This window comes from Lynx rufus, unplaced genomic scaffold (assembly GCF_022079265.1).
Source record: "Lynx rufus isolate CCGP_SWC_20201006 ecotype Redwood Valley unplaced genomic scaffold, mLynRuf1.p SCAF_15, whole genome shotgun sequence".
In the NCBI taxonomy this organism is placed as follows: Eukaryota; Metazoa; Chordata; class Mammalia; order Carnivora; family Felidae; genus Lynx; species Lynx rufus.
The window spans coordinates 62,987,029-63,007,999 of record NW_025814829.1 but is presented as its reverse complement, the minus strand read 5'-3'; the positions used below and the strand labels follow the sequence as shown (position 1 = coordinate 63,007,999).

Here is a 20,971-nt window from a genome sequence, read left to right as displayed (position 1 = left end):
CAGGAAACGCAGGAGGCGCGAATTGCCCGCGTGGCGCAGCGGGCGACCGGACCCCACGCCCCGGGACCCTCCCCCCAAGGGGCTTCCTCCTCAAGGCCACAAGCCGGGCAGCGCGGATGCGTGGGGGCCGCAGTTCTCAGACCCAGGGGAGCGTGGGGGGCCGCAGTTCTCAGACCCAGGGGCGCGCCAGAAGCCCCCAGGGGGACCGCCGGGCCCCCGGCCCCCCGCAGATTCCGTGGGTCTGGGCGGGAGCTGCTCCTGGGCCACGCGGTTTGCATAGTGAGAACGGCTCACGCGTGGACTGTTTTCGATAAATACAGCACAGTCCTGAAAATGTGTTTTCTCTTCCTTATGATTTTCCTAGTAACATTTTCCTTTCTCCGACTTACTTTATTCTGGGAACACAGTGTGTAAATACATGTAACACACAAACTACGTGTGAATCGACTGGTTACGTTATCGAGACGGCTTCAGGTCGACAGTAAGTTAAAAGTAGTGACATCTGGGGGGGGGTCCAACGTCATCCACAGATTTCCGGCTGCACCCCGATCCCCACGCTGTTCAAGGGCCACGAGCAGAGCACGATACCTGGAAATGAAAGATCCCCGCGTAGTTCTGCTGGAAGTCCTGGTCTCTGGGGACAACGCGGTAAAGCAGCTCTTCGTTCAAGGTGAGGGAGGCCAGGGCCGCCAGGAGCCAGCAGTCACCTGTGCCGTGACACAGGGACGCTGGTCAGGCCGGCCCGCAGGGTCCCTGCCCTCTCTGACCCTCACCGTCCTGTTCAGTCCACCCTTCCGGGTCAGATGGACCCCGTCCTCCGGCATCTGAAGGTCGCGGCGGCCCCTGCACCCTCCCTGGGAGTCCTGGGAAGTTCTCTGCTCCCCACCCATCCCTGAAAATTGACCGTTTCACCTCCACGCACCCAATTGGTGGGGTGGACAGTGGAAAGACAGAAAACACGCGAACGTGACCCACGTCTCCAGCTTTCCTCCTTCCTCTCCTACCAAGAACCTGACCTCCGGTCAGACTCGGATGTGCACGAGCGTGCCCTCGCCTCCCCCTGGGTGGCTGACCCCTCGGTCCCTGGTCCCTCTGCCTGCGAGTCGCTGCAACGCCCCCGCCCCCTCTCCAGCCACACGTCACTCTGTTCCGTTGTGTCTCCCGAAGAGCGTATCTAAACCGCTCTGTGCACCTCGGGGTCACGGTCAGCACCCAGTGTGGACTCAGAGCTCCTTCTGCACGACAGGTGCTCAGCGGAGGCGTGACCCCGCCCCCCCCCTCAGGTGGCGCACCCTCCTGGAGCCCCAGCAGGGATGTGGATTCCTTGCCTGGCATCCCCCGCAGGTGGCTGACCCATAGTAGGGGCTCAATGAGTGTTCAACAAAAATAAATAAGCAAGCGAAGGAATGAATGAATGGGTTACATCTTGTCCTTGTGCAAATCCCCAGGAGCACCTTCCGTGTTTGCTCCTGAGTCTCCCGGGTCTGTGGGGAAGCGAGGCCCCAGGGAACACGCTCTGGGCCCACAGGTCCCACCTCCGCCAACGTCGGGGCCTTTGCCCCTAAACCTGGGGGCAGGGGGAGATAACAAGGGAAGTCACCCTGGCCTGTGCCCCCGGGGAGGGGTTGACAGGGTGGCCACTCCGGGAGGCAGGTGCCCTCACGGCCAGGCGCGGCCCCCCCCCCCCCCGCTCCCTCTGGCACTGACCTCGCTCCCGGCTGCCCGCCTCCGACACCTCAGACATTACAAGTCAAGTCACGGAAACTAAGCGTCCCTCAGTGGCTGACATCAAACGGGGCTGCCCGGCTCGAGGAGGTTAATCTTCCTTTCATCTGCCTCAGTCCTGACATCTCGCGGGCCCCCCCTCGTGCTCGTGCAGAGCTCGGAGTGCACGCGGTGGGTTCACAGGCTCTGGGCTTCCAACCAGCCCCGGTCAGGCGTGAGCGGATGCTCTTTCTAAGGAACACGCCGAGCCAGGATGTTCCCCTTCGAGAGGCTCCTGGGGGGACATGTATTCTGTTGCTCAGAACTTTCCAGCACTTGTTTGGGGACCTTCCTTGAAGCCGGGGCCACGTGAATCTCAAGAGGGACACGGCTGTGATCTGTGGCCGTGTTCCCATTTCCAGAAGCAGCCACAAGGCTTCGGTGACGAACAAGGCGGGCGGGAAAGAGGGGGAAATTGTGACGGACAAGTCCCTCCTCGCCAGCCACCTTCCAGCAAGGTCCCGCCGCGGGAGGGGCAGAGTTTGGAGCAACGAGGCGGCTGGAATTGGGGGGTCCCGGGTCTCTGACCTCAGGGGAAGTCGGGGACACCTGAGCTTCATTCCTCCCACTCTCACTCAGGTTATACTGTAAGGGGGCTAATGTCTATTAAAATAACAAAGTGATTTTTTTATCCCGCTGAAATCAGGACGCCCGGGAGCCCTCCACCCCTGCAGCCACGGGCTTCGGGGCCACGAAGCAGCAGGCAGACCCGAGCCCTAACGATGAGGCGCTCTGTCAAAAGAGGCTCTAAGTCCGCGAAGAGACAGCCATCCTGAGTCAGGCTTTTGACACAGAAGTCGCTAAATCAAAAATTCCCTTGACACGTCAGCGTCAAAGCCTGAGGTCTGACCACCCAGTGTTACTGTGAACCTTGCGTGTCAAGAACTCGACACCGAGGGAGAAGGGGGGCAGCGTCTGGGCCACGGGGGCGCAGGGAGGAGGGGGGAGGAAGGACAGAGAAAGGTGAGGTGCCCGAGCCCCTGCAGGGGCCCCTTCAAAGTTGAACGGCAGGAACCAGAGTAAAGAGCAGAAGGGCTGAGACAAAGCCACAGCAGAGGGCGGGGCCCCCGGGACTCTGGGAACAGGATGCACAGAGCCTGGGGGTGGGGGGGGGTGGAGAGGAGGGAGCAGGCCCAGCCACCGGGACGCCCCCTGGGAGCCGGGAGGGAACAAGGCAGGTGAACCCCCGCCCCCCAGAGCTGTGGTGGCTGCGGGGTCGGGCGTGGGAACCCCGGGCTGTAGCAAGAGAACCTCGAGGGTACAGAGTCCCACGTCCGGGGACCAGCCCAGGGACCACACTGGCACCAGCCGGCCTGTGATGCTCTGACGTTTATAGTAACGAATGACAATCGGTCTCGGACCTGTTTCTGGGCTCAGGGCTCAGGAAACCCAGTGTCACTCTTCGGTTATGGTAACCCAGGCTGAAGCAGGGGGAGACAGTGTCACTCACTCTTTTGTTACGGTAATGAGGTGGCTTTGAAAGCTCCCAGGGGAACGGAGCCCTCAGTCCCCCTCCCCCACCCGGGGCAGGTGACCTACCTAACTGGTTGCCAGGGGAACCGAGCCCTCAGTCCCCCCTTCCCCTCCCCCCCCCCCCCCCCCCCCCGCGGACCTGGGAGCCCATCATCCCCCGGCAGCCAATGATCCTATCCATCAGGCGTCTGTCACTGGTGCACACATGCAGATTCGGGGAGACCGGCGCCCCCGCCCCGTCCCCACTTCACCCTGCGCCTCTCCCCCGTCACTGTTCGTGAGGTGCATCCTCTTCTAGGAAACCAGCTCCAGCGAGTAAAATGCTTGCCTGCGCAGTGAGAGCCGCTCCGGCACATTGACCCAAGGAGGGGTCGTGGGACCTTCCCACCCCCAGCCAGTTGGTCAGAAGCACAGGTCAGCCCGTGGACTTGAGCCTGGCGTCCGAGGCGGGGACGGTCTCGTAGGGCTGAGCCCGGGGCTGGTGGGTCTGACGCCACCTAGACAACGTCAGAACTGAGTTGGATCACAGGACGGCCCATGGGTGTCGCAGAACCGCCCGGGGGAAGGCCACACACGGGACCGCAGTCAGAAACTCGTGGCCCTTCTCCCCCCGCCCAGGGGACGGTTGGCCTTCCTTGTGTTCAGGCGTCTCGGGGAGGCTGGGGAGGAGCTGGCCTTTATGAAGCAAGAAAGCGCCCCCAAAAGGGCGACTGAACGAGGAGCGTTGGCCCAAAAGAGATGGGAGCCCCTCAGAGACAGGGCGGAACCCCTGTAATCGGACGGTCTGCGATCCCCCCCCACTCGTGGTCAGGGAGCCAGGGTCCCTCTGAGAACAGCGCAGGGCGTGGAGGGCTTTGCGCCACCTTGTAAAAGTCCACCGTCAAGACTCGACGGAGGCCTCCGCCTGCCGGGCCGTCACCAGCCGGTGCTGCTTTAGCTCTGCCGCTGGCGCAAAGCCAACCGGGCCTCCTCCCCTCCGCGTCTGGCGCCTTCCAGGCCTCCCGCACAGTTCCCAGCCTCCCCCGGCTGCACGGACAGCCCAGTGGAGGCGGGCAGCGGGCCCCGACGCTTTCGCAGACCCCAGGATAAAATGCTACCTGAATGAAATCACGTGGGTTGGCACGAAATTGTCAGAAGTGATTCGAAAACCCGTGTGTTGGTTACTGGGGAGAAGGTCTCACGCCTTAGCTGTTGTGCAACGACGTTGCACACGGGGGACAGCGGAGACAGCCGGGTAAGACCAGAAGCAGACGTGGGTCTCTGAGCCCCTGTATCCTGAGTGAATCCCGCTGTGTGTGACAGAATGCTCAGCCCACCCCAGGCCACGGTGACGACCCACAAGGCCCCCATACATCGCACACGTCCCCGGGGTTGGGGGAGGGGCATGCTGGCACGGGGACCGGGGGGCTGACAAGCCAGAGCCCCACGGGAGGGGTCTGCGCTGGAGGGAGGTTGGACAAGAGAGCTTGATGTGGCTCTGTGGCAACACGTCCCTGGTGGTGACAACGATCCTTCTAACCCTGTCACTACAGAGTTTTCCGGGAGCCCCGCTCCGCTCCCCTGCTCCTCCTCTCGCTCTCGCCGCTCTGGCTTGGTGCCCAGGCCAGCAGAGGGGTCTCGTCTCACCCGGGTGCCCACGTGAGATGCTGTCACAGCAGGACCCGTCTCAGGCCCACCCGCATTTGGGAACGTGGCCTCGTGGCCTCCTGCAGGCCCTCCGAGCCCTGTAATTATACCGTTCTTCTTTCCCTCCAAGGCACGCTGATGCCAGCCCTCACCCCAGCAAGCAGAGACAAAGCCAGACGGTTCCAAACCTCGGAGTCACCGGGTGACCGGGTCCCCAGAGCCCCGGCCTCCTCTGGGGCCAGCCTCTGCCCCCACGGACACCTCTCTGCCCTCTCCCAGGCTCTGCCCAGAGCCCAGATGCCCGGCAGCCTGGGACACATGGCAGCTGGGACACGACCTCGGGCATCCCCGTCTCCTGTTCACCCTGGTCATCGTCACCTGCTCCCTGACCACACTGCCACTTGGCCGCATTATCTGCCCAGGAGGGCTGGGCGGTGAACGGGGCCCGCGAGCGAACAAGTCAGCAGTGCCTGTGCCCCAAGGGACCCGAGCAGGAGCCTCCGTGGACATTCTGGGCCCTTATAGTCACAGGGTGAGAGTCCCAGCCCCCCTCCAGGAGAACCCACCTGTGGGAGATTCCCGCCCTCAGGCTGGGGGCCCTGCTCTGTGTGTCACCACCAAACCCCACACTGTGGGGGACAGTCTGCAGGACACTGGGACCAGAGCTTTGAGAATCGGTCCCTACAAGCTCAGAAAAGCAGAAATGACGTGGGTTCGGACTTGTCTGCTGAGCCACCTGCAGCCCCCGCTTAACTCCTGTGGTCCTGGGTTTTCTGATCTGTAAAATGGGTTTGTACCTCACGATTCACTGCACAGGGTCATTTGGCACTGAGCAGAAAGGACTTACTTGTAACAAGAGGAACATTTAAGAATACATATGAATATAAATCCCCAGCTGGCAGAGGGGATCGGGACATAACAGGTGCACGCGTGTGCGGGGTTAACAGCAGACGTAATGTCCTCAGGGTACCTCGACCCCGACCCCATCCCCAGATACAGCTTCTGGGAAGGCGGGTGGGGATCAGTGGGAACAGGGGCTCCAAGCTCAGAGCAAGGAGGAGGTGCCGGGGGGCTGCGTGGGCACAGGGACCGAGAGCCCACAGGCACGGGGACTGAGACGGAAGCCGGTGAGGAGGGACCATCTGCACGGACCCAGCGGCCTCCAGCCGGCGAGGTGGAGACAAGCCCTGGGAGGGCAGAGATACCTACAAGGCCTCAGCAAAGCACAAGAGGCCAGGAGCGTGGTGCCCGAGGCGCGTGGCGGCAGAAGGCCCAGGCGGGAACCGTGCCCACCGCAGACATGCCCCGCCGGGTGCGGCCAGGCCAGCCCAGCAGCATCGGGGGCAGGAGACGGGAGGGGGACAGGCGTCTGGAAGACCAAGCGGTTACCCCAGACGGCCTCTCTCTGCTAGTGGACCAAAGTTCTACACTGGCCTCGGTGAGCGTCACTCCCCAGCCCCTGGGCAGGGCTCCTGGGGGGCCAGGGAGCCTCGGGCCTCAGACCCAGTGACCCCAGCGGAGCTGAGCAGCACCTCTGCCCGTGAGGGACAGATAGAATAATGTTTCTGAATGCATAACATGAAAAACAGGACATCATAAACTGTATCAAAACCGTTATTAAAATGTTTTTTCAATGACGACACAGGAAGGTTTGTGTTTCTCTGCCAACGTTCGATGTAAAAGGTTTGGGGTGGGGCCTGGTGACAGCTTAATTACGAGGTGGTAATGAGTAGAAATTGAAACGGTATTTTGAGGGATTTACGGCCACTGTGATGTGATCCGCGGCTGCCACTGCTGCACATCTTTGCCTGCAACCATTCCGACCACACAGGACACACAAATCCTCCTGTAACCAGTGGCTCAGATTCATACTAACGTGTAAATGACTGTCCTGGGCCCCTTCCTCAGAGTAGACGGGATACTGTGATAGTGGGTCTGAGCGCAGGGGCACTGAGCACTAGGTATCAAATGGAGGGAAGGGGGACCACCCTAAGTAGGAGAAGGCCCCATTGGCAAAAGCGAACCTCGCCCTCCTCACCCAGGCCTGGCTGCGGGAACGGCCATCTGCGGCTGAGCGCCTCCTGGAGGCCTGACCCGCGCCCACCAGAGTCCGTGAGGGGTCTGGCTGTCTACGTGCTGAGGCCGCCTGGTCACCAGTCCTGATGAACTGACTTTCTTCGCGCCCTCCTCAAAGGAGGCCACAGATCTAAGGCGTCCCGGAGAGCGTTTTAAGGATGGAGACACCAGTCCGCCGTGGCCCCCTCGCGGGAGCGCTGACTCACGCGGAAAAATCCATGAGGGGAACGCGTCAGAGAAGGAGCCGGGATTTAGGACCTGTTGCTCGTTCTCTGTGGAGACGTGGGGAACGGGCCACCCACGCCCCCTTCACAAGAACACAGGGCCTGACCCGGAAGAAAGACAACCAGGAAGAAAGGACAGCGATTCCAGGGAGGTGCGGGCAGCGCCCGGGGAGCCCACGCCCACACTCAGCGCCCACGCCCGCTGCCGGGCAGAGAGGAAGCAGGGCAGAGGCCCCAGAGCCACCAGAGCCTCGTAGGGGGCCCTTCTCCCTCACCCTGCAGGTGAGGATTCGTGATTCGGAAACCATTCTAATTCCGGGGCGCCAGGGGCTCGGTCGGCTGAGCGTCCGGCTCCTGGTTTCAGCTCAGGTCGTGATCTCACAGTTTGTGGGTTCGAGCCCCACGTCGGCCTCTGCGCTGGCAGTGGGGAGTGTGTCTTGGAGTCTCTCTCTCCCCCTCTCTCTGCCCCTCCCCCACTTGTCTTCTCTCTGTCTCTCTCAGAATAAATAAATAAACCTAAAACAAAAAACAAAAGGAGTGATCTAATTTCCCTCTGGACTCCGGACGTCTCTGCTCCCCATTTGCTGAAGGCAGCGAGCGTCAGAACCCACTTGCCGGAGACGTCTGCCCCATAGTCGCGGTCGCGGAGCCCAGGGGCCCAGAACGGGCGCTTCCTGCGCTCCTGGCCCGCGGCGCTAGGAGCTGGGTAGCATCACTCGCTTCCCAGCCTTGATTCTCCTAAAACTGTGCCTCCAGACAAGGCCAGGCCCTGGACCGGAGGTGAGCCCAGAGTCTCCCCTGGGTGCGGAGCGGCTCACGCCTCCGGGAGGCAGGCCCGGCCCGGCGGGCGGCAGATCGGCGCCCCGCGGACCGAACCTGCGGTGCCGCAGGCCCAGGGACAGGCACCCACGCGCGACAGGGCCGAGGAAGAAGGACATCCGCTGCTACACGTGTCGTAACAGCAAAGGGGAAGACGGCTCGGCAGGCGACGTCAAGACGGGACAGCGCTGAGCAGGAAGGGGACCCAGCTGTCGCGACACGTTGTGGGAAGACCAGCACTTGGTTAAGCGCAAAGAGAACAAACAGCGGTGCCTACACTTTTCTGCCGCCAGCGCAAGGACGCGATAAGCCAGCGGGCCGGACAAGAGGCGGTGACAGGGCGGCGGGCCCCCGGGGAGGCGGGCAGCTAGCTTTTCACCGCACGCTCTCCGGGATTCGCCACTGGTGAACGGCGTGCATCCGAAATAACAAATGACAGACCGGGGGTAGCAATGGTGATAAAAACGTAGTAAACCCAGAGTAGGGCCCCCTGTGCTATATCGGACTCTCAGCACTGGACGAACACCGTGGGAGGCGCGCCCTGACTCGCCAGGACCGCCGGGCTCCTGGTCGGATGGGGAGCCTCCCCCAGGGGCCTCCACCCGGGGCCCAGGGCGCCCGGCTGGCCCTCAGGCCCCCACCACGCGCCCTCCAGCCCCTTTACGCGCCGCTCTCGAAAGGCCGCCGCGGAGGCTGGGCTCCCCCGGGGCACCGGCTGGCGGCCCCGCTCACTACCCGGGAGGCGGCTTCTGAGGGCAGTCGGTCCATGTCTGGTTCCACATTTGCATGCGCTCACCATGGCAACACGCAGGCCTCCTCTGGAAACCTCTCCTCTCCCTGCTCGAAACTACTCAAGAGCCTCTATTCAGGCCGACGATTAAAAGGCACTTACTAAATACCTTTCCCAAAGTTAACGCGTCTATAACGAGGAGCTGTTACAAGTGGACATTCAAAGCTGTGTCCCTGAGACGCATGCTAATTAGGTTAAACATTTGGCTGGAAGTAAAAGGGCCGTGAGTCCGGGCACAAGGGGCACAGAAGTCACAGGGCTTGGGACACGGAGGCCGCGGCCACGTCCCAGCCGCTCTGCTCTCGCGCTCTGTGGGCTCCGGCCGAGGCGGTGTCTGCTCCACGTGTAACAGCCAGGATGCGGGAACACTTAAAATAAAATGCCCCGTGAACTTCCAATTCCTAGAACCTCCTGGCAGGCTGAGGAGAGCAGGTGTTCTCGGCTGGAACCAGCAGGAGAGGAGGGAGGGGCTTCCTGGGAAGACAGGGTTTCCGGGCCTGTGTGGATGCTTCCTTTTGCTTTGCTGGTTTTCCGGGTGGGACTGGATCACCCGGTGCCTGATCTCCAGTTCTGGCCTTGCAGCCGGCGCGGGCTGGCGGTCAGGAGCCCAGTGAGCTCGACCGAGGGCCACCCCGTCCCCTGAGACGTCGGCGTCGGGCGACTCCGTGCGCAGACCCCACGGGCCGGGGGCGGCTGAGAGGCCAGCAGCGCTGAGGCACCTTCAAGGGGAGCCTCGGCCCCCCACCCGAGGCCAGAACTTAGCAAAAACTTGGGATAAACGATTTTCTAAGTGTAAGTGCATCTGATTCGGAGGGAGCGTGGGAGGTTGGGAGGTGGACGCTGTTCTCCCAGGATTCCAGGCTACGAGACACAGCTTGGCGAGAAAACGGGATCCTCGTCTTCCTACGGAGTTTAGAACTGTCCCGTGGACAGACCACAATTATACGGACGTGGCCATTCCATGGGCGAGTTACGTCCACTTACAGGCAACCAGCCTCGAAACGCATCGCAGCACGGTCGCCACCGTGCGCCCGCCATCCCGGCTCGTGACTCTCGCGTTGGGAGGGGCCGGGTGCCACGCGGGAACCCCACGGGGGAGTGACACTCCCAGCTGTGCAGACTCACAGTGAAGACAACCGCCCAGAAACGCAGACCCACGCAGAAAATCGCACAGGCGATGGCGCGTCCGACAGCTTGATCTCGCGTCAGTCAGCACACGGCCACACGCACGCCCTGACCACGGACAAAGAGGGCTGTGGCTGACCCCGTACTCACCCAGGTCTCCCTGACAGATGTCCGAGCGCCTGGCTCCATCAACGATAAACTGAGGGCTGGCACACAGCTCCTGAAAGCGAGGGGACAAAACATGAGTCACTGGTCGTCCGGTGCCGGAAGGAGTGGAGGTCAGGGAGCGTCACGGTCACCTGCCGAGGACTCTGCAGCCGGGAGGAGGGAGGAGGCAGCCGGGGTGCGGAGCAGGGGTGCGGAGGGGGAAGGCGGTCAGGGTGCAGAGCGGAGATGCAGGGCAGGGAGGGACGAAAGGCAGTGGCCCCGGCAATAATGTGGTGACTCGTGAGCTCACCTCTCAGCACCCCTACCTACAGAGAGGCTTACAGAAGCGTTTCCTCGCCCCAACTAGTGCTGTGCACCCGCGGACGCTCATTAACCGCCTGACAGCATGAAGGGGGCCCCTCGCACTGACCCAGGCGCTGGGGCGTGGGGTGTGACCCCAGGCGAGAGCTCGCGGTGATGCACCCACACACCCCAGCCGCGCTCCCTGCGCTCACGCGCCTCCGCGGGGCATCCGCCTGGAGCTCCGGGCCCCGCGAGAAGTCCTTCCTTCCTGTGAACCCCCCCACCACGGGGCCAGTGTACTCCCCCGAGCAGCTTGTCCAACTCGTCCGGGAGCCCGCTCCACGCACAGCTCGGCAGGCGGGCAAGAGGGCAAGGCGGGAGCGAAGGGAGAACCGGTCCTGAGACTCAAGGTGCTTCCGGCCTTTGCTCGGGAAACCAGGACTGACCCTCACGGAAGAGTTGGAGAAAAGCCGGGTGTAGGCCGCGTACGCTCGGGGCGGGGGGGGGGGGGAACGAGAAACACCCGAGAGGGACTGTGTCTGGGGCTCTCTGGGTGGGAGAGGATGCAGACTGTCCGAGGGGCTGACCACGGCTCTGTCCCCAAGGGAGAGGTGGGTCTGCGTTGCCTCCGGCAGACTGTCCAAGGCGAGGGTGGACCCTCAAGGAACAGAGACCCTTCTGTGACCGACCATGGGGAAATGGCGGGGGGGGGGGAAGGTAGGAGGCAGGAGGATGGGGTGTGTGTGTGTGGAGGCAGGAGGCAGAAGGACTGGGGTAGGGGGGAGGCAGGAGGTCGCGGTAGATGCCGGCTTTCGATCACACGTGTCTTGTCCGCGCTTTCTCAGCACGTGGAGACTTCACAACCTCGCTGTAAGAACCGCAGGTTATGCGGCTGGGCCGCTGGCGGGCCTGCAGCTCTGTCCGGGTCCCTCTCGGCCACCTCCAGGGGCAGTTGAGAGACGCCCTGGTGTCAGCCATGCCAGGGGTTCTCAGAGCTGCAAATGCTGATGCCAGGTGCTGGGGGCTCCCGGCCTCCAGACCGTCAGCTCTTGGGGAGCAGAAGGGGGACAGATTTGGAAAATGAAAAATTAAAAAGAGAGGGACAAAAAACGTCGAGAAGAAAGACGAGAGGACGCACCGAGCAGGGTCTCACAGAATCTCGCTCCTTGAAAACCCTCCTGAAAGACTGTCCCCTCCCAGGGTGCTTGGCGGCTCAGCCAGTTAAGCATCTGACTCTTGACTTCGGCTCAGGTCATGATCTCAGGGTTCAGGAGATCGAGCCCCGCGTCGGGCTCTGTGCTGATGGGGCAGATCCTGCTTGGGACTCCGTCTCCCTCTCTCTCGACCCCTCCCGCACTCACACTTTCTCTCTCTCAAAAACAAACATTAAAAACATACTCTCGGGGTGCCTGGGTGGCTCAGTCAGCTGAGCATCCGACTGCAGCTCAGGTCCTGTTCTTGAGGTCCGCGAGTTCGAGTCCCAAGTCGCGCCAACCCAAACCCCTGGCTTCAACCCCCAGCCACGGAGGATGGCCACGTCCCCAGCTGCACAAGTCACAGTTCCTGTGACGTAAGCTCATGAGACTGAGATCTAAGCAGACTCAGACCAAGTTCTGCTAAGATCTTGCGCTCGGTCTGGGAGACGGTGGTTTGCGAGACCCGGAGGCGGCGTACCCTGTCGGACGAATGGCACCGCGTGGCCTACAGGCGGAGGGGACGTTGGTTTATCGCGTCGTCGGTTAGCATCATTCACGACGCCTCCTCGGAAACGGGCACCAAGAAACGCCACGACTCCCGGGTCGTGCGGACCCTCAGCTCCGTGAGCAGACTGCGTCTCGGCTCGGAGCCGTGGCCGCAGCGCGTTCCCGAAGTCTCCCCACACGGCTTGCTGCCGGAATGCGGGCGGGAGATACCGAGGAACGCGCTGGCCCGGGCGGTTTCGGAGAGGCACGCGTCCCCCCCCTCCCCCTGCTCCGTAATGGTGTTAATGCCGCTGGGGCAGGGATCTCAACACGCACATACGTTACTCCAGCCCGTATCAGCCTGTGGTGCAGGGCACAGGGACCCCCGGGCACCCTGAGGAGGCCCAGGCAGGAAGTGACTGGACGGCACACTCCAGGTGACGGTGACGGTGACAGCGGTGACGGGGAAACACAGCGCCCCGGGGCATCAGCCCACGTCTGACAGTTTCAGGATCTCCGGCCGTGGCTTCCAGAGCCCACGGTGCTGTCACCTCGGTCACCACCGCCAGGGTGGCGGCCTCATCACCTGCCTGGCGCTCCCACCCCTGCGGCCGGCCCCCTTGACCTCCCGGCCTCACCTCTGTCTCCCACAGCCCCCCTCTCTCCCGCACACCTGCACAGCCCTGCTCGCTCCCACCCGTGCCCTCCTGCTCCTGCTCCCAACCCCACCTTCTGACTCAAATGTCCGCAGTGATGAACCGTCCCGGACTCCACGGTCAGGTTAACGCCCCTGCCCTGGCCCCGTGTGTTCTGTTCCTATTTGTACTTCGCCCTCTGACGTGAGCCAAGGGGTGCTCCCAGCCCCGAGCGCCGCCGTGCTCAACCCACTCCCGCTCTCTCATCCAAGCCTCCGGATAACCCCACCAGGTAAGTGATGTTATTACCCCTTTTACAGATGTCGAGACTGGGTCCTGGGGGGTCAGCATCTCACTCGTGGTCACAGGGCCAGGAAACGGCACCGAGGGGACCGTAATCCCGATGTGCCTGGCGCCCAGACCCAGGATCTCAGCCACACGCTGCCCGCCCCCCACTAGAGAAGGTTTGCATAAGCTGCACACCGGCATCTGTGCGTGACCAGTGCTAATAGATGCGGCCAAATCCATTAGTCCAGAGACAGCAGCAGGAGGGAATGTGGCAGCCCCGGGGAGAGGCCCGGCCGCTCATCTGCACCCCAACCTCCCAAGAGCCACGCCCTCCACCCCTCCCCTGGGTCCTCACTACGCAGCAGGCATCACCCCCTCCCCCGGAGTCTGTCCTCAGGATCCACCAAATGCTCAACTGCCAAGAAATGGGCGGAAAAGAACATCGTCAGCTGGGCCGCGCACGCCAGGCGTCCCTCAGGCGGCGGGCCCGGGCGCCGTGGGGACACGAGGGTGGACAGCGTGGGGAGGGCGGCGGGAGGCCCCGGGTCTCACACGGCCGCCGTTGTGTCTGTCGTCCGTGTCCAGCCCCAGCGGAGAAAATCTCACTCGGATCGTGAATAGCCAAAGCTTATCCTGAGCTTACAAGCTGGACCCTGAGATCTTCAATCTGGGCAAACTCGTCTTCCACCACCGAGACGAGAGCCCAAGCAGACCTTCTGCTCAGCAGCGTAAAAATAGGCAAACAAAACAAAACAAAACAGGCAAAGACCCTGAAAGGGTCAGGATGCCAAATTTTATGATTTCAGGAAACATCTAAGTAGCCAGCATCATCTCCTGTCAAGAGAACCAAAGCATATGTGCATGCGTGTTCAGCCCACCCCATCCTCGTGCCCCGCAGGACAGGTACAAGTTGACAGCTTGGTGCGAGGCAGGGGCGTTAGAGCCACAGCCGGGCAGCTGGCGTGAAGTCCCTGGTACAAACAGAGTCAGGCATCACCCTCCAAAGCAGCAAGTGAAACCAAAAAGCCGATCACCCAACTTAAAAATGAGCAAATGACGTGAACAGACATTTCTCCAGGGAAGACATCCGGGTGGCCAACGGACACATGCAGAGACGCTCAGCGTCATCATCAGGGGAACACAAACCAAAACCACAGTGAGAGGCCACCCCGTGCACATTAGGACGGCCACTGTCAAAGAGCAGAAAACAGCAGGTGCTGGCGAGGACGCGGAGAAAGGGGAACCCGCGTGCGCCGCTGGTGGGAATACACACTGGCGCGGCCGCTCTGGAGAACAGCGTGGAGGTGCCTCAAAAAGTTAAAAATTGAACTACCCTACGACCCAGCAACTCCACTACTAGGTGTTTATCCAAAGAATACAAAAACACTAATTCAAAGGGATACAGGCACCCCGGTGTTTACCGCAGCATCACCTACAACAGCCAAGATACAGAAGCAACTCAAGTGTCCAGGAACCGATGAACGGATAAAGCCGGCGTTGTATGCACACACAGTGGAATGTTACTCGGCCACGAGAAAGAAGGAAATCTTGCCATTTGCAACAACGCGGATGGAACTGGAGGGTATTACGCTGAGCGAAAGAAGTCGGGCAGAGAAAGACTGATGTCCTAGGACTTTACTCACATGTGAAATTTAAGAAACAACAGATGAACATACAAGAAGGGAAGGAAAAATAAGATAAAAACCGAGAAGGAGGCAAACTCTAAGAGACTCTTAGATACAGAGAACAAACTGGGGGTTGCTGGAGGGGAGGTGGGTGGGGGTTGGGCTAAATGGGTGATGGGCATTAAGGAGGACACTTGTTGGGGGGCTCCTGGGTGGGTCAGGTGGTTGAGCGTCCGACTTCAGCTCAGGTCATGATCTCACAGTCTGTGAGTTCGAGCCCCGCATCGGGCTCTGTGCTGACAGCTCAGAGCCTGGAGCCTGCTTTGGATTCTCTCTCCCTCTCTCTCTGCCTCTCCCCTGCTTGTGCTCTGTCTCTTTCTGTCTCAGAAACAAATAAACATTAAAAAAATTAATAAAACAAAAGAATAAAGAAACAAGGGGAGCCTGGGGGCTCAGTCGGTTAAGCGTCTGACTCTCAATATCGACTCAAGTCACGATCTCACAGTTCATGAGATCGAGCCCCACGTCGGGCTCCGTGCTGGCAGTGTAGATCCTGCTTGGGAGACTCTCCCTCCCTCTGTCTCTGCCTCTTCCCCCTCTCACTCTTTCTCTCTCTCTCTCAAAATAAATAAATAAACATTTTTAAAAAATAAACTAAAAAAAATACATTTTACTTCCTTAAAAAAAATCAAAAACAAAACAAAAAAAAAAATTAAAAAAAAAAAAAAAAGGGGCGCCTGGGTGGCGCAGTCGGTTAAGTGTCCGACTTCAGCCAGGTCACGATCTCGCGGTCCGTGAGTTCGAGCCCCGCGTCGGGCTCTGGGCTGACGGCTCAGAGCCTGGAGCCTGCTTCCGATTCTGTGTCTCCCTCTCTCTCTGCCCCTCCCCCGTTCATGCTCTGTCTCTCTCTGTCCCAAAAATAAATAAACGTTGAAAAAAAAAAATTTAAAAAAAAAATAAAAAAAAAAATAAAAAACACTATTACCGTACGATCTGGAGGTTCCACGTCGGGGCATACACTCAAAAGAATTGAAAGCTGGGTCTCAAAGAGATACTTGAACACCCGTGTTCGTAACGGCATGACCCACGACAGCCAGAAGGTGGAAACAACCTGAACGTCCCTCGATTAGTGAATGAGTGAGAGAAGCATGGTGTCCGCCCCCAGTGGACTGGGGCTCAGCCTCCAGAAGGAAGGAAATTCTGACACCTGCTACCGCAGGGGTGACCCTGAGGACATCGGACAGAGTGAGATGAACCGGTCACGGAAGGACGAATACCGTGTGGTTCCACGTACAGTGTTTAGTGAGGACAGAGGCCCCGTTTCACAAGCTGTTTGGGAGCCCATGGCGTGTTGGCAGTGCATGAAAGGGTAAGTGCTCGGCGGGCAAGCCTAGAGGCGGTTGGGACGGGAGGTTTTACGCTATGTGTATTTTCCCACAAGTAGAAGCAAGAAAAAGAAGGAAGGAGAGAAGGGGGAAGGGGGCCCATCAGTGCAGCTCCAGTCGGGACGCCCCCATTCTTGCGGCCCCGAGGCATCCGGGGATGGGGCCCAGCCTCTTGGCCGGGCTGGTTTTCCCAGGTACCGGGGCAGGTGCCCGACGGAGGGAGGGTCAGGGCCGTTTCCAGCTCGGGAGCCTGTGTGACGTCGGTAGGGTCTCAGAGGATGTGTGACACCTCACGGTGTGTGAGCACAGCCTCGCGCAAACCCACGCGTCTGCTTTACAGCGACCGTGTTTACGTGGACAGTGAGAGCCGGTGAAGACTCGGTTTAGGGCAGAGCAAAGTGGTCGGGGAGGTAGGAGCTTTGAGAATCTCAGATGAAGGAGAAAACCTTGGCAAAGGTTAACTGACCCGTGGCTTCGGTCACCCGGCGAAACTCCCGTCATCCCCGTTCACCCCTCCCCAGGCCCTTTGGAGTCCCCAGCCCCACTAGGCTGCCCCCTCTGGACACCCCGGGTCCCCTGGCTCGCAGTTGACGTCCCTGTGCAGCGCCTCCATTGTCCCCGATTCACAGCTGGGACCACAGCTCCCTCCTCAGGGTCTCCCCGACCGCCTTCCCCGGGACGGAGCCCACGCCTGGCCCAAAACTCAGGCTGGACGACCTGTCCTTGGAAACGAAACGGCCGTCAACTCTCGAAATAAGAATCCAAAACCGATTCCCGGCCTCGATTTTGCCAACACCCCCGACTAGCCCCTCAGGTCTCGGGTACGGAGGATGGGCCGGGTTGGCAGGAGCGAGTGGGGGTGACGGGTTTCTCCAGGAGACCGTCCTGCAAACCGGGCAGGACGCAGACCCTGGGGCAGCGGGAGCTGGAACCGAAGGACGGTTCTGATCACGTCCGCGGCGCTGTCCCTGCCTCGCGCTCCGTTCCCCACCCCTGCCGAGGAGATGGCTCCCACAGCTTGGCTTTCCCGTTGTGGGCGAGAACAGAGGCGCCTGGCGTAGGGCCGCTGATCGTGGTCCCTTGTGACTCGCCTTATGTGCCAGACACGGCACGGAGCCCTGGTCTCGGCTCTCACCCTGCAGAGGGGCCCCCATCCTTCCGGTTGAGTCACCGGACAAGGGTCCCGGAGCAGGAGGTCACGGCTTGGGTTTGGGGAGGACGGTTCTGCACCCCCCACCCTGAAGCACCGTTCCACAGATGAGAAAGGTGAGGTTTCTGCACACGGCCACACGGGCTCAGATCCAACGCCTCTGGTCCCAAAGCCTGTGTGTGGTGTTCCCTCCATACCTCACTGCCTCTGAGAAAGTCTTGGGGGGGGATTGCTCTAAAATAGGGGACCCAGAAACTTAGGGCCCAGGGGCACGATTTCTCCCCCCCAACTACTTCCGACCAGAAGTGAGGACTCTCCATCCGTGTGACCCTCCGCTGCAAGCCGGTCTGCTTACCGGGGGTCGCTTCCAGACGACGCCTCGAGTCTGGGGGGAGTGTGGTCCAAGGTCCTTGTAGCCCAAGGCTGACGGGCACGCTGGGAACTCGGGGTCCTTGAACAGGACCCCCGAGTCCAAGCACTGCCTCCTCAGGGTCTCGAAGTCCTGGCCTAAATACTTGACGGCTTTGTGCTGGGAGCCAAGACCGTGAGCCGCCGCCCACCGCTGAGATACGCTGGCCGGGAGCGCAGACATGGCCGAGGGCTCCCCGGGTGGGACAGGGGGCAGAGCCGTGCTGCGCTCTCGGGCACCTGCCACGGGGAGGTGACGCTGCCGGGAACCTTTATCCAGGGGCCTGCTCCCTGGGAAGTGAGTCACAAAAGCGCTAATGAATGTCGCCCACCTTCGCCTTTGCCTTGAGCGTTTCTGCAAACACTTAGGAGGCTGGGAACCTGCGGGGGGGGGGGGCCCTCCCTAGGAGGTCTTGTGGCATCCCAGCCGCTCCCACCCTGGGCAAGGCCCACTCCCCTGCCCTTGGCCCCGTGGGCCCGGTGGGCTGAGGTGGGAAGACCAGTCCTGTGGCTCCAGTGTTTGCCGGGCCCTGGGGGAGTGGCTCAGAGGATGGCCAGGAAGGGGGGTCGGGGGTGGGAATGTCAGAGCGAGCCCAGCGGAGCCTGCCCCACGAGCGAGGTTAGGTTGTTTCTGTCCCACGTCCACCAGTAATTAGCTCGCCTTGAGCATATTATTCAACCTCCTCCCCTCAATTTTCTCATCTGTAAAATGGAAGATAATAGGGGGACCCGCCTTGCAGGGTTGAGAGTGTCACCAGTTGGGGCGTCACGAGACAGGGTGTGGGATTCGCTCAGCAGGTGTCAGCTGTCGCTGTTCCTGGGGACCCGGAGGGCCAGGAAGGGAAGGCCTGGGGGTCAGGAGTCACGGCTTCTCTGCTGAGAAGGGAATGTGACCTTGGATGGGTCACTCTTCTCGTGGCTCCAGTCCCCTGGGCCTGGTCTCCTCTCTGGACGTGGACCCCATGCGTGATCGTTCTAACTTTCACTGCTGAAGCGTAGTTGACGCAGGCATTACGCTGGTTTCAGGCGCACAAGAGACTGACCCGACATGTCTCCACGCTCCGAGGTGCTCCCCACGGCCGGTGTGGTCACCTCTGCCACCGGACGGTCATCACAGTGTTGTCCACTCCAGTCCCCGCTCTGCACTTCCCACCCCCGAGATGCACTCATGGTCACTGGAAGCCTGCCTCCCTCAACCCAGCACCTGCTCCCCGCCCTCCCCTCCCCTCCCCTCTCCCTCTCCCTCCCCTCCCCACCCTCTCCTCCCCTCCCCTCCCCTCCCCTCCCCTCCCCCTCTCCTCTCCCTCTCCCTCCCCTCCCCACCCTACCCTCTCCCTTCCCTCCCCTTCCCTCCCTGCCCTCTCCCCTCCCCTTCTCACTCCCCTCCCCACCCCTCCCCTCCAGAGACCACCCGTTCACACATCAGGGATTTTTGAACTTAGCGTGTGTGGCAGCCTGGAGAATGGTCCCCCAAGACCTGGACACCTAATCCCTGGGACCTGTGAGCCTTATTCGGAAAAGGATCTTTGCAGATAAGATTAAGTTGAGGCTCTTGAAATGGGGAGATTATCGTGGCCCCAAATGCAACCACGAGTGTCCTCGAGAGACCCAGGCGGGGCCGGACGTGTCACGCACAAAAAGGAGGAGGCGATGTGCCCACGGGACAGCAGCTGGAGCGTTGCAGCCACAGGCCACGGATGCCACCAGCCCCGGACCTGGGGGAGGCCGGGAACACAGCCCCGGAGCCTCTGCAGGCACGTGGCCTTGGCTGCGGCCACAGGGAAACAGAGTGTGGACTTCCGGCCTCCGGAACCGTGGCCGAAGGGTTTCTGCGCTTCTAGAGCCACCAGGCCTGTAGTCACTTGCGAACAGCAGCCCGGAAGCCACACGGGGTGGGCGAGAATCCCCCGGAGTGCTTGCCCAAAACGCTGCTTCCCTGAGGCCCTGCCGCCATCCCGCCCTCCAAAAACAGGTCTGAGTCACAGGGTCCGAGGCGGGACCCGGATCTGCAGACACGGGGCGCTCCGGGCCAGCCGACCAGCTGACCTCCACGGCACCCAGTTCTGACCTTCTGAGGGGGACGGTCTGGGAGCGAAGGCAGGTGGGCAGGTCTGGGCCAGCCGCCAGGCACCCACCGTAAAGCTGAGTTTGTCCGGCCTCAGCGGGGAGACGGGGCCGCGGCCGCTCGGGGGCCCCACCCTCCCTGCTGGGCTCCCACTTGCCCTGGATCCGCCGCCGGCCCCCAAAGGTGACCCTGCTCTCAGCCGGTGGCCCCTCCTCCCGGAGAAGCAGGACCACGGCTCCATTCAGTCAACACGGAATCTTCCAGACGCACTGGCCTCCAGGAGAAATCTAGCCGGTCTGTGGGAAAGGAAAGGAAATACGTATTTTCAGTTGGAATCTACGGCCAAGTGTCCAAAGCCAAGACTGACCTGAGCGGTCACTGCAAACACAGACCTGGCCTGAAGCCCAGACCCTGCTGGCCACTCTCAGGGGAACGAGGCCGGAGGGGCCCCACGGGACCCCTGAGCCGGGACCCCTGAGCCGGGACCCCGGCCCTTTTCCCTCCACTCCCCGCCTCCTGGCTGTCCTTCGGGCGCGGGAATGCGGGCTCCAGGGCGGTGCCCTGCTGTGCTCATCCTTCAGACGCCCAGTGTCCCAGGACAGGCTTTCTGGATGCCACCCACCCGCCCCCTCCTACCGTGCTGGCCGCTGAGCCCAGAAAGCCCCAGACGCAGCACCCTCACCGGCCTCCTGCTCAGCGTGACCCGGCCGATACTCCGGAGGAAGCAGCCTGTCACCCGGGACAGACGTCCCCAAAGCCTCGCGCCCCAGACCCCGCAAGACCCCGCCAACTCCGTTCCACGAAGCCCTGGCCCCTTTCGGAGACTGGGGATGCCAGGCAGGGTGGTCATGCAGCACCTGAGTCACACGGGTCCCCTTGGTGCGTGCACACGGATCCGCAGAAGGACCAAGGCTGCGTCGTCCCCCCGGCAAGGACGAGAAATCGCCCAAAGGCCGGGCGTGCGTCTCACACAATTACGGCTGGCAGAGCACATTGTCCCGCGTGACCAGCATCAGGGAAGGGGCGGCGAGAGCCGGCAGCGTCCTCTCTCCCGGGCCCTCCCACCGCCGGATTCGAAGACCGACAACGCACGGACCCAGTGTCCGCGGTGCTGGAGGGAACGCGAGGTGTTGCAGACCCTCAGGAAAGCAGTCTGGAGGGCCCTCCCACTGCCACACGGTAACTCCGCGTTCCCTCCTCCGCAGGGAACCGAGGAACAGGGAGACCTGTGCCCGGGTGCTCGTACAGCACCCTTCGCGGCGGCCCACGGGGACACGAAGTGGACTCGACCCCCGCGTCCGTCGGCGGAGGACTCCGTAAGCAACGTGGTCCCCGGGCAAGCGATGAGAAGCCGTAAGAGGGAAGGAGGTCCGACACATGCTACAA

The 20,971-nt window shown here is 61.6% G+C and overlaps 1 protein-coding gene across 1 annotated transcript in view; it reads right to left on the bottom strand.

The window, feature by feature from the left end:
• The window catches only part of LOC124509889 (calpain-8-like), a 50,905-nt gene extending 33,201 nt beyond the window's left edge, over window positions 1-17,704 (bottom strand). The window contains 3 exon segments of the mRNA XM_047076480.1: window positions 589-707; window positions 10,048-10,117; window positions 17,468-17,704. Coding sequence (XP_046932436.1) covers window positions 589-707; window positions 10,048-10,117; window positions 17,468-17,704 — 426 coding nt within the window.
• Window positions 17,705-20,971: the final 3,267 nt, after the last annotated feature.